Source organism: Schistocerca americana, chromosome 3 (assembly GCF_021461395.2).
Source record: "Schistocerca americana isolate TAMUIC-IGC-003095 chromosome 3, iqSchAmer2.1, whole genome shotgun sequence".
Classification (NCBI taxonomy): domain Eukaryota; kingdom Metazoa; phylum Arthropoda; class Insecta; order Orthoptera; family Acrididae; genus Schistocerca; species Schistocerca americana.
This window is the reverse complement of record NC_060121.1, coordinates 254,930,735-254,943,815: the sequence shown is the minus strand read 5'-3', so window position 1 is coordinate 254,943,815 and position 13,081 is coordinate 254,930,735. Positions and strand designations below refer to the sequence as shown.

General features: G+C 47.5%; 1 protein-coding gene across 1 annotated transcript in view; it reads right to left on the bottom strand.

The window, feature by feature from the left end:
* The window catches only part of LOC124606003 (dynein beta chain, ciliary), an 809,537-nt gene that overhangs the window by 592,500 nt on the left and 203,956 nt on the right, over positions 1 to 13,081 (bottom strand). The window contains exon 16 of the mRNA XM_047137965.1: positions 2,191 to 2,312. Within this exon, the coding sequence (XP_046993921.1) occupies positions 2,191 to 2,312 (122 nt within the window). The remainder of the gene's footprint in view (positions 1 to 2,190; positions 2,313 to 13,081) is intronic.

Genomic DNA, 13,081 nt, shown 5'->3' with positions numbered 1-13,081 from the left:
TATTCACGGGGGTCGCGTCCGGATGGGGTTGATAGTGGCACTTTTTACTACAGCACATCCGGCTATCCTCCTTCAGTACATTTGTCTCGCTTATATCGTAACTACCTTTGTCGAGTGGAATTAGGGCTTACCGTAATCACCTTACATGTTAAGTATCTCCCTTGTCAGGGCGCGAACCTTCGTGGATATAGTCGTATTCTCATCTGTGAAGATTGATAGTGTTATTCATTTGTTCTCGTCACATGTATGATTATTTATCTTGTTATATTTAATGTCAGTAAAATGTAAGTGTTTCCAAGACCCAGGCAATCATCGTAGGTCGTACCACTTGCTCCTTCCGGCTCCTGGATTTCTCCCTTACCGTCTGCGCCCGTCCTGTCCACCTCACCCCCACCCTCACCTACCTTGGCCTCACCATTGACCGTCACCTCACCTGGATCCCTCATCTCCGCTCCATCCTATCCACAGTCCACAACCGCCTCCGACTCCTCAAACTCCTCTCTGGCCGGACATGGGGGTTGCACCCCTCTAACATCCTCCACACCTACAAATCCTTAATCCGTCCCATTCTCTCTTATGCCAGTCCCGCCTGACCCCCCCCCCCCCCCCCCAAATTCTATAAGTCCCTCCAAATCCTTGAGCGTCATGCACTCCGCCTCTCCTTCCGTATATGCCTCCCGTCCTTCACGCGGATCCTCTATGACCTCATTCCTTTCCCCCATCTGCTCCTATTCCTCGAACATATCCGCATACTCTACACCTCCCGCCGCCTTGATCCCCCTCACCCCCTGGTTGCTCCTCTCCTCTCCCGTCCCTGCCCTCTGCCATGTCTTCACTGTTGTGTCCCCCCTACCCTCCATCTCTACACCCTTCATCTCCTTTCCCAAGGTGGCTTCCATCAACCCCCCCTCCTGGATGATGCCCTCTCTCCCTCCATTTATCTCTCCTATCAACTCTGATCCTCACCCCCCCCCCTCCTTTCCTCCATCCTTTTATTGGGCGCCCTCTCCCCCCCTTCCATCCTCTTTTTTTCCCACCTACCCTCTCTCTGCCCCCCTTCTCTCCCCCGAGTCCTTTTGCATTTCCCTCCTCTGCCTTTTCCCATTCCCTCTCGCGTCTGCCCTGCCCCTCCTCCCCCTTATGGGTCCTGTCCCTCCTTTGGTTCCCCCCCCCTTTCGTTTTTCCCCTCCTCCCTCCTTGTTTTCCCCCTCATCTGTCCAGGTCCCCCCCCCCCCCCCCATCTGCCCCAGGCTATGGTGTGTCTTCTTTGTGCCAACATTTTAGTGCAGTGTTTACAGTGAGTGTTCAGTGTTGTGTGTCTTTTCCAACGTTGTGAACGGACATCATACTGTCACTGGGTGTGATTTTAGATCTCTTGCGAACAGAAACCAGACTGTCGTCATGTTTTTTAATTGTGTGTCTACTATGTTACCTGTCTGCATCCTGTGTATTTTTATTCGCTTTGCCAACCCTTTGCTTTATGTTTCAACTTTCCCCAATTTTCTGCCGTTTTACAATTTAAGTCCCCGTTTTATCGCCTACTTTTATTGTTTCTTAACTTCTCCTTACATTTTAAAAAGTCTGTAGGCTGCAGGGCAGCGTAATAAGTTGCTGAGAGCCCGCCCCCTTCGGGGGGAAAAGAAATACAATAAAGGAAAAAAAATGTAAGTGATAGCGAGGTCCGAATTGGGACATTGTATTCTCCTCTTGTGGAAACAAATTTAAGTAATTTTATTCCTTTTTTAAGTCGCCTTTAGATGCGTACATTTTGCCTCCATGTTTGGTGCTTTTATGGCTTCCACGTTACTTAAAATTACAATAAAGGTAAATTTGGCAACGGAGGGTTTCGTGTATTTATTAGTTGCTTAGTGGATCCTAAGTTAAGTGCAGGAACCCTACCACCCCCACCTCTCTCCCTCCGTCTCCGCTCCCACTAGAGTGTCGAATGTCGTCGGAATCGGGTATTGCATTGACTGGTCCCTCATTGTAAGATGCAAAACCAATATTGTTACATGGAGTACCTAAATATGACGCAAGATGCAACTGCGGACTACCACAAACTGCACGAAATTCAAGTACACCAGAACTTGAACACGACACGCACGAAGTACGCAGCGTACAACATATTGGCTAATGATAACACTTCTGCTGCTTCTCGTTTCTCTAGCAGCCCAGCCGAAGCGTACTGACCTGGTCCCGCGTCCCAGGTGAGCTCGGACTGCCCCTTGGCAATGAGCCCGTCCACCTCCTGCACGCTCTCACGCACCAGCGCGAACTCCACCGGCATGCTGCTGCGGCACACCTTGTTGTACCTGCAAAGGAGAGCACACGATTTCTGTCAACACGTCACACTGGCGGAAACTAGAGACGTCTGACGTTTTTACTCAGACACAGCAAATCGGCCTCGACTGCTGGCGAACAGATGGCAATATTCGGCCGGACTGAAAACTGCGCCGCAACCACGAGATGGGGCCGTGGTAAGTACACTATGGCCATTAAAATTGCTACACCACGAAGAGCATGTGCTACAGACGCGAAATTTAACCGACAGGAAGAAGATGCTGAGATATGCAAATGATTACCTTTTCAGAGCATTCATACGAGGTTGGCGCAGGTGGCGACGCCTAGAAAGTGCTGACATGAGGAAAGTTTCCAACCGATTTCTCATACACAAAAAGCAGTTCACCGGCGGTGCCTGGTGAAACGTTGTTGTGATGCCTCCTGTAAGGAGGAGAAATGCGTACCATCACGTTTCCGACTTTGATAAAGGGCGGATTGTAGCCTACCGCGATTGCGCTTTACCGTATCGCGACATTGCTGCTCGCGTTGATCGAGGTCCAATGACTGTTAGCAGAATATGGAATCGGTGGGTTCAGGAGGGTAATACGGAACGCAGTGCTGGATCCCAACGGCCTCGTATCCCTAACAGTCGAGATGACAGTCATCCGCATGGCTGTAACAGATCGTGCAGCCACGTCTCGATCCTTGAGTCAACAGATGGGCACGTTTGCAAGACAACAACCATCTGCACGAACAGTTCGACGACGTTTGCAGCAGCATGGACAATCAGCTCGGATACCATGGCTACGGTTACCCTTGACGCTGCATCACAGACAAGAGCGCCTGCGATGGTGTACTCAACGACGAACCTGGGTGCACGAATGGCAAAACGTCATTTTTTCGGATGAATGGAGGATCTGTTTACAGCATCATGATCGTCCCATCCGTGTTTGGCGACATCGCGGTGAACGCACATTGGAAGCGTGTATTTGTCATCGCCATACTGTCGTATCACCCGGCGTGATGGTATGGGGTGCCATTGGTTACACCTCTCGGTCACCTCTTCTGCGCATTAACAGCACTTTGAACAGTGGACGTTATGTTTCTGATGTGTTACTATCCGTGGCTCTACCCTTCATTCGATCCCTGCGAAACCTTACGTTTCAGCAGGATAATGGACGACCGCATGTTGCAGGTCCTGTATGGGCCTTTCTGGATACAGAAAATGTTCGACTGCTGCCCTGGGCAGCACATTCTCCAGATCTCTCACCAATTGGAAACGTCTGGTCAATGGTAGTCGAGCAACTGGCTCGTCACAATTCGCCAGTCACTACACTTGATGAACTGTGGTATGATGTTGAAGCTACATGGGCAGCTGTACCTCTACACGCCATCCAAGCTCTGTTTGACTCAAGGCCAGGCGTATCAAGGCCGTTATTACGGCCAGAGGTGGTTGTTCTAGGTACTGATTTCTCAGGATCTATGCACCCAAATTGCGTGAAAATGTAATCACATGTCACTTCTAGTATAATATATTTGTGCAATAAATACCCGTTTATCATCTGCATTTCTTCTTGGTGTAGCAATTTAAAAGGCTAGTAACGTATAAGAGACGATCAAAACTTTTTCCTTTCGATAGCGCTGCTGCAGTGTATATGCAACGTAGCACTACTCCGATGCGGATAAATAAGCATCGACGTGCAGGCAAGGGATTAGTGTGACATTCGTGTGTTTTCGACGTATGTGCAGTATATGTGTAAACATGACTTATGACGACCCTATTACCAGATGCGTCGAAAGAGGACCTATACCGAGCGAAGTGACGCAGTGGTTAGCACACTGGACTCGCACTCGGGAGAACGACGGTTCAAACCCGTGTCCGGCCGTCTACATCTACATCTACATCTACATTGATACTCCGCAAGCCACCCAACGGTGTGTGGCGGAGGGCACCCTACGTGCCACTGTCACTACCTCCCTTTCCTGTTCCAGTCGCGTATGGTTCGCGGGAAGAACGACTGTCTGAAAGCCTCCGTGCGTGCTCTAATCTCTCTAATTTTACATTCGTGATCTCCTCTTGAAGTATAAGTAGGGGGAAGCAATATATTCGATACCTCATCCAGAAACGCACCCTCTCGAAACCTGGCGAGCAAGCTACACCGCGATGCAGAGCGCCTCTCTTGCAGAGTCTGCCACTTGAGTTTATTAAACATCTCCGTAACGCTATCACGGTTACCAAATAACCCAGTGACGAAACGCGCCGCTCTTCTTTGGATCTTCTCTATCTCCTCCGTCAACCCGACCTGGTACGGATCCCACACTGATGAGCAATACTCAAGTATAGGTCGAACGAGTGTTTTGTAAGCCACCTCCTTTGTTGATGGACTACATTTTCTAAGCACTCTCCCAATGAATCTCAACCTGGTACCCGCCTTACCAACAATTAGTTTTATATGATCATTCCACTTCAAATCGTTCCGTACGCATACTCCCAGATATTTTACAGAAGTAACTGCTACCAGTGTTTGTTCCGCTATCATATAATCATACAATAAAGGATCCTTCTTTCTATGTATTCGCAATACATTACATTTGTCTATGTTAAGGGTCAGTTGCCACTCCCTGCACCAAGTGCCTATCCGCTGCAGATCTTCCTGTATTTCGCTACAATTTTCTAATGCAGCAACTTCTCTGTATACTACAGCATCATCCGCGAAAAGCCGCATGGAACTTCCGACACTATCTACTAAGTCATTTATATATATTGTGAAAAGCAATGGTCCCATAACACTCCCCTGTGGCACGCCAGAGGTTACTTTAACGTCTGTAGACGTCTCTCCATTGATAACAACATGCTGTGTTCTGTTTGCTAAAAACTCTTCAATCCAGCCACACAGCTGGTCTGATATTCCGTAGGCTCTTACTTTGTTTATCAGGCGACAGTGCGGAACTGTATCGAACGCCTTCCGGAAGTCAAGAAAAATAGCATCTACCTGGGAGCCTGTATCTAATATTTTCTGGGTCTCATGAACAAATAAGGCGAGTTGGGTCTCACACGATCGCTGTTTCCGGAATCCATGTTGATTCCTACATAGTAGATTCTGGGTTTCCAGAAATGACATGATACGCGAGCAAAAAACATGTTCTAAAATTCTACAAGAGATCGACGTAAGAGATATAGGTCTATAGTTTTGCGCATCTGCTCGACGACCCTTCTTGAAGACTGGGACTATCTGTGCTCTTTTCCAATCATTTGGAACCCTCCGTTCCTCTAGAGACTTGCGGTACACGGCTGTTAGAAGGGGGGCAAGTTCTTTCGCGTACTCTGTGTAGAATCGAATTGGTATCCCGTCAGGTCCAGTGGACTTTCCTCTATTGAGTGATTCCAGTTGCTTTTCTATTCCTTGGACACTTATTTCGATGTCAGCCATTTTTTCGTTTGTGCGAGGATTTAGAGAAGGAACTGCAGTGCGGTCTTCCTCTGTGAAACAGCTTTGGAAAAAGGTGTTTAGTATTTCAGCTTTACGCGAGTCATCCTCTGTTTCAATGCCATCATCATCCCGTAGTGTCTGGATATGCTGTTTCGAGCCACTTACTGATTTAACGTAAGACCAGAACTTCCTAGGATTTTCTGTCAAGTCGGTACATAGAATTTTACTTTCGAATTCAATGAACGCTTCACGCATAGCCCTCCTTACGCTAACTTTGACATCGTTTAGCTTCTGTTTGTCTGAGAGGTTTTGGCTGCGTTTAAACTTGGAGTGGAGCTCTCTTTGCTTTCGCAGTAGTTTCCTAACTTTGTTGTTGTACCACGGTGGGTTTTTCCCGTCCCTCACAGTTTTACTCGGCACGTACCTGTCTAAAACGCATTTTACGATTGCCTTGAACTTTTTCCATAAACGCTCAACATTGTCAGTGTCGGAACAGAAATTTTCGTTTTGATCTGTTAGGTAGTCTGAAATCTGCCTTCTATTACTCTTGCTAAACAGATAAACCTTCCTCCCTTTTTTTATATTCCTATTAACTTCCATATTCAGGGATGCTGCAACGGCCTTATGATCACTGATTCCCTGCTCTGTACATACAGATTCGAAAAGTTCGGGTCTGTTTGTTATCAGTAGGTCCAATATGTTATCTCCACGAGTCGGTTCTCTGTTTAATTGCTCGAGGTAATTTTCGGATAGTGCACTCAGTATAATGTCACTCGATGCTCTGTCCCTACCACCCGTCCTAAACATCTGAGTGTCCCAGTCTATATCTGGTAAATTGAAATCTCCACCTAAGACTATAACATGCTGAGAAAATTTATGTGAAATGTATTCCAAATTTTCTCTCAGTTGTTCTGCCACTAATGCTGCTGAGTCGGGAGGTCGGTAAAAGGAGCCAATTATTAACCTAGTTCGGTTGTTTAGTGTAACCTCCACCCATAATAATTCACAGGAACTATCCACTTCTACTTCACTACAGGATAAACTACTACTAACAGCGATGAACACTCCACCACCGGTTGCATGCAATCTATCCTTTCTAAACACCGTCTGTACCTTTGTGAAAATTTCGGCAGAATTTATCTCTGGCTTAAGCCAGCTTTCTGTACCTATAACGATTTCAGCTTCGGTGCTTTCTATCAGCGCTTGAAGTTCCGGTACTTTACCAACGCAGCTTCGACAGTTGACAATTAGAATACCGATTGCTGCTTGTTCCCCGCATGTCCTGACTTTGCCCCGCACCCGTTGAGGCTGTTGCCCTTTCTGTACTTGCCCAAGGCCATCTAACCTAAAAAACCGCCCAGCCCACGCCACACAACCCCTGCTACCCGTGTAGCCGCTTGTTGCGTGTAGTGGACTCCTGACCTATCCAGCGGAACCCGAAACCCCACCATCCTATGGCGCAAGTCGAGGAATCTGCAGCCCACACGGTCGCAGAACCGTCTCAGCCTCTGATTCAGACCCTCCACTCGGCTCTGTACCAAAGGTCCGCAGTCAGTCCTGTCGACGATGCTGCAGATGGTGAGCTCTGCTTTCATCCCGCTAGCGAGACTGGCAGTCTTCACCAAATCAGATAGCCGCCGGAAGCCAGAGAGGATTTCCTCCGATCCATAGCGACACACATCACTGGTGCCGACATGAGCGACCACCTGCAGATGGGTGCACCCTGTACCCTTCATGGCATCCGGAAGGACCCTTTCCACATCTGGAATGACTCCCCCCGGTATGCACACGGAGTGCACATTGGTTTTCTTCCCCTCTCTTGCTGCCATTTCCCTAAGGGGCCCCATTACGCGCCTGACGTTGGAGCTCCCAACTACCAGTAAGCCCACCCTCTGCGACTGCCCGGATCTTGCAGACTGAGGGGCAACCTCTGGAACAGGACAAGCAGCCATGTCAGGCCGAAGATCAGTATCAGCCTGAGACAGAGCCTGAAACCGGTTCGTCAGACAAACTGGAGAGGCTTTCCGTTCAGCCCTCCGGAATGTCTTTCGCCCCCTGCCACACCTTGAAACGACCTCCCACTCTACCACAGGTGAGGGATCAGCCTCAATGCGGGCAGTATCCCGGGCAACCACAGTCGTAGTCCGATCAGGGGATGCGTGGGACGAGCTGGCCGTCCCCGACAAACCCCCATCCCGACCCCCACAGTGATGCCCATTGGCAACAGCCTCAAGCTGTGTGACCGAAGCCAACACTGCCTGAAGCTGGGAGCGAAGGGATGCCAACTCAGCCTGCATCCGAACACAGCAGTTGCAGTCCTGATTTAGGTTTTCTGTCATTTTCCTAAATCGCTGCAGGCAAATGCCGGAATGGTTCCTTTACATCTACATCTACATTTATACTCCGCAAGCCACCCAACGGTGCGTGGCGGAGGGTACTTCACGTGCCACTGTCATTACCTCCCTTTCCTGTTCCAGTCGCGTATGGTTCGCTGGAAGAACGACTGCCGGAAAGCCTCTGTGCGCGCTCGAATCTCTCTAATTTTATATTCGTGATCTCCTCGGGAGGTATAAGTAGGGGGAAGCAATATATTCGATACCTCATCCAGAAACGCACCCTCTCGAAACCTGGACAGTAAGCTACACCGCGATGCAGAGCGCCTCTCTTGCAGAGTCTGCCACTTGAGTTTGCTAAACATCTCCGTAACGCTATCACGCTTGCCAAATAATCCTGTGACGAAACGCGCCTCACTTCTTTGGATCTTCTCTATCTCCTCTGTCGACCCGACCTGGTACGGATCCCACACTGATGAGCAATACTCAAGTATAGGTCGAACGAGTGTTTTGTAAGCCACCTCCTTTGTTGATTGACTACATTTTCTAAGGACTCTCCCAATGAATCTCAACCTGGTACCCGCCTTACCAACAATTAATTTTATATGATCATTACACTTGAAATCGTTCCGTACGAATACTCCCAGATATTTTACAGAAGTAACTGCTACCAGTGTTTGTTCCGCTATCGTATAATCATACAATAAAGGATCTTTCTTTCTATGTATTCGCAATACACTACATTTGTCTATGTTAAGGGTCAGTTGCCACTCCCTGCACCAAGTGCCTACCGGTTGCAGATCTTCCTGCATTTCGCTGCAATTTTCTAATGCTGCATCTTCTCTGTATACTACAGCATCATCCGCGAAAAGCCGCATGGAACTTCCGACAATATCTACTAGGTCACTTATATATATTGTGAAAAGCAATGGTCCCACAACACTCCCCTGTGGCACGCCAGAGGTTACTTTAACGTCTGTAGACGTCTCTCCATTGATAACAACATGCTGTGTTCTGTTTGCTAAAAACTCTTCAATCCAGCCACACAGCTGGTCTGATATTCCGTAGGCTCTTACTTTGTTTATCGGGCGACAGTGCGGAACTGTATCGAACGCCTTCCGGAAGTCAAGGAAAATGGCATCTACCTGGGAGCCTGTATCTAATAGTTTCTGGGTCTCATGAACAAATAAAGCATGTTGGGTCTCACACGATGGGCATGGCCGATTTCTTTTCCCACCCTTCCCTAATCGGAAGGGACCGATGACCTCCCTATTTGATCTTCTCTCCCGAATCAACCAACCGAGCAGGACCTACGTGCTGTTATTATTTTCTTGGCTGCCGAAGGACAAACACTGGCAGACATCCATCGGAGAAAGAAGAATGTGTATGAGACAGCATGTCGTTGTGGACTGGTGCGCCAAGTTCCGTGTTGGGGGCGATTCGACACAAGAGCTGGTCGATCTGGGAGGCCAACCTCAAGTTACGCCAACTGTAGTGGGAGAGATGGTTCAAATGGCTCTGAGCACTATGCGACTTAACTTCTGAGGTCATCAGTCCCCTAGAACTTAGAACTACTTAAACCTAACTAACCTAAGGACATCACACACATCCATGCCCGAGGTAGGATTCGAACCTGCGACCGTAGCGGTCGCTCGGCTCCAGACTGTAGCGCCTAGAACCGCACGGCCACTCCGGCCGGCCTAGTGGGAGACGCTCCAGCACCTCTCCTACAGTCCCCGCAATTGTCATATCTTCTGTTCCTGAAAAAACGGCCATGAACGGTCGACGATTCCTGTCAGAAGGATGTGCAACAGGCAGTTACGCAATTCTTCACCCCGCTGCATCGGCGGGATGATTGCCTCAATGCTCACGGCGATTTTGCGTGTTTGGCATACTGATTCTGGACTGCACGGCCTTCGAACGGAAACTTTTTGAATGCCCCTTGTAATTACTCGCAAGGCAACGGCCTTGCCGCAGTGGATACGCCGGTTCCCGTAAGATCACCGAAGTTAAGCGCTGTCGGGCGTGGTCGGCACTTGGATGGGTGACCATCCAGCCGCCATGCGGTGTTGCCATTTTTCGGGGTGCACTCAGCCTCGTGATGCCAATTGAGGAGCTACTCGACCGAATAGTAGCGTTTCTGGTCAAAGAAAACCGTCATAGCGGCCGGGAAAACAGTGTGCTGACCAGACGCCCCTCCTATCCGCATCCTCAACTGAGGATGATACGGCGGTCGGATGGTCCCCATGGGCCACTTGTGGCCTGAAGAATGAGTGCTTTTTTGTAATTACTCGCAGTGCTCTAAGCACTGTTTCATCAAAAATATCCCGACGCACCCATGTTATGCGGAACTGACCGATAGATATCACAAGACGAGGGGCTGGCAATGTAAAAGGAGACAGGGAGTGTTGTTTTATCAGTAGAGAAGCAGTAACAGCAGAAATGGTCAGCCAGGAGAGCTCAGTGACTTTGGCGTGAACTATCACCTGATTAACAAAGGCATCAGGGACATTTAAACCCTTATACAGCTACCCAAGTCGACTGTGGGCCATGTGAATTGGAAACGAGAAGTAACAACCATAGCAGTACACAATGCTGTAAAATGTTTTCATATCCTTCCGCATTTAGCGTGTTCCCAAGAGGAGATTGCAACGCCTATGCTGCTAGTTTCAAATAATCCTATTTTGTGTACCTTTATCTTTGGAACCAATGAAAATAACATTATAATTTTTTTACAGGTAACATAACTATGTATTTATGTTGACTAAAGCAGATTTAAGAAATGAGATACTATACAAAAGAATCAAAGATATTAATGAATTAAAAATATGCAGTTTTTTAAATTAAACATTTGCACATGCAAATACCTAACTTCATACTCATTCAAACCAGTTCCATGATTCTCCTGCTGTACGTGTAGAAGTTATAATAAAGCAGCTCATAAAGTTTCTTGCAGCGGTCTTAAGTAGTTAATCAGATATAGGAACATCGATTGTAAAGAAAGTAATTTTGGGAAAATTGAGTTTCAAGCTGAAAATGATAAAAACTGACTCATTACTGTAAATGAAGGCTAAAAAGCGCACAAAAGTATAGTCAGGATAATCTTTTTTGTCCCCGTATATCTTCCTTCGGCCTGTCTTGCTTTTTTTAGTCTCAAACTCGGATTTGGACACTCGTAATTAGTCTAAACTTCAGTTCCTTTACAGTTTGGCATTCATTCAGTATTGATGATGAGATGAACTACAGTCTTACTTTTGCCATGTTCGCATCACAATATGATAAGACAGGATCACTGCCTTCCCATTTAAGAGTATTTTACCCCAAAAAGATATTCTGTACCAAAGCACTTCGAAAGACACAATTCTACACAGCAGTCACAATATTTTCAAATGAAAAACAGCCAATTGGCAGACATATTGCGAACAGCAGGGTAGCCAGCAATGGCCAGCATTCTTACGCTGAAGAGCCAAAGCAATTGGTACACCTGCCTAGTATCGTGTAGGGCCCCTGCGAGCACCCAGGAGTGCCACACCACGACGTGGTATGGTCTCGACTAATGTCTGAAGTAGTGCTGGAGGGAACTGACACCATGAATCCTGCAGGTCTGTCCGTAAAAGTACTAGGGGGTTGAGATCTCTTCTGAACAGCACGTTGCAAGGCATCCCAGATATGCTGAATAATCTTCATGTCTGGGGAGTGTTTGAACTCAGAAGAGTGTTCCTGGAACCAGTCTGTAGCTATTCTGAATGTGTGGGGTGTCGCATTGTCCTGCTGGAATTACCCAAGTCCGCCGGAATGGACAATGGACATGAATGGATGCAGGTGACCAGACAGGATGCTTACATACCTGTCACCCGTCAGAGTCGTATCTAGAAGTATCGAGGGTCCCATATCACTCAAACTGCACACACCGCACACCATTATAGGGCATCAACCAGCTTGAACAGTCCCTTGCTGACATGCAGGGTCCATGGGTTCATGAGGTTGTCTCCATACCCGTACATGTCCATCCGCTCAATACGACTGGAAACGAGACTCGTCCGTCTAAGCAACATGTTTCCAGTCATCAACAGTCCAGTGTCAGTGTTGACAGGCCATGGCGAGGCGTAAAGCTTTGTGTCGTGCAGTCATCAAGGGCACACGAGTACGCTTTTGGCTCCGAAAGCCCATATCGATGACGTTCCGTTGAATAGTTCGCATGCTAACACTTACTGATGGCCAAGTACTGAAATCTACAGCAATTTGCGGAAGGATTGCACGTCTGTCACGTTGAATGATTCTCTTCAGTCGTTGTTGGTCCCGTTCTTGTACGATCTTTTTCCGGTTGCAATGGTGTCGGATATTTGATGTTTTAGTGGATTCCTGATATTCACGGTACACTCGTAAAAATGGTCGAACGGGAAAATCCGCACTTCATCGCTACCTCGGAGTTGCTGTGTCCCATCACTGGTGCGCCGACTGTTCAAACTCACTTACATCTTGACAACCTGCCATTGCAGCAACAGTAACCGATGTAACAACTGCGCCAGACAGTTATTGTCTTATATAAGCGTTGCCCACCGCAGCGCCGTAAGCTGCCTGTTTACATGTCTCTGTATTTGAATACGAATGCTTATAGCATTTTCTTTGGCTCTTCAGCGTATATTGATAGGCGAAAATTACAGCCTTTCATGGTAGTTTCAAAGATATCTATATATAAAGAGATATGTGTCGAAAACTAGGTAGTTTCGCAGGTGCGTAAAAATGTAATAAAATTAAAAACAAAATATTTCTAAGGATCATACGGAGATAAATTGTGTACTATTTTACACAGGAAAAAGTGCTCAAAATTATAGGACCTGTTCTGAAAAATACAAAAAATTTCAGATTTTCGCTTGCAATTAGAGGATGACGAAGATCACCCCCCCCCCCCCCCTTGTAGTAGCACCACCTCCTCTGTACGTCATTGTTGGCACTACACTTGATGACAGGCGACGTTCTCCAGGCAATCGCCCAGTCCAAACCATCAAACTGCGACAAACAACAGCATGATTCATC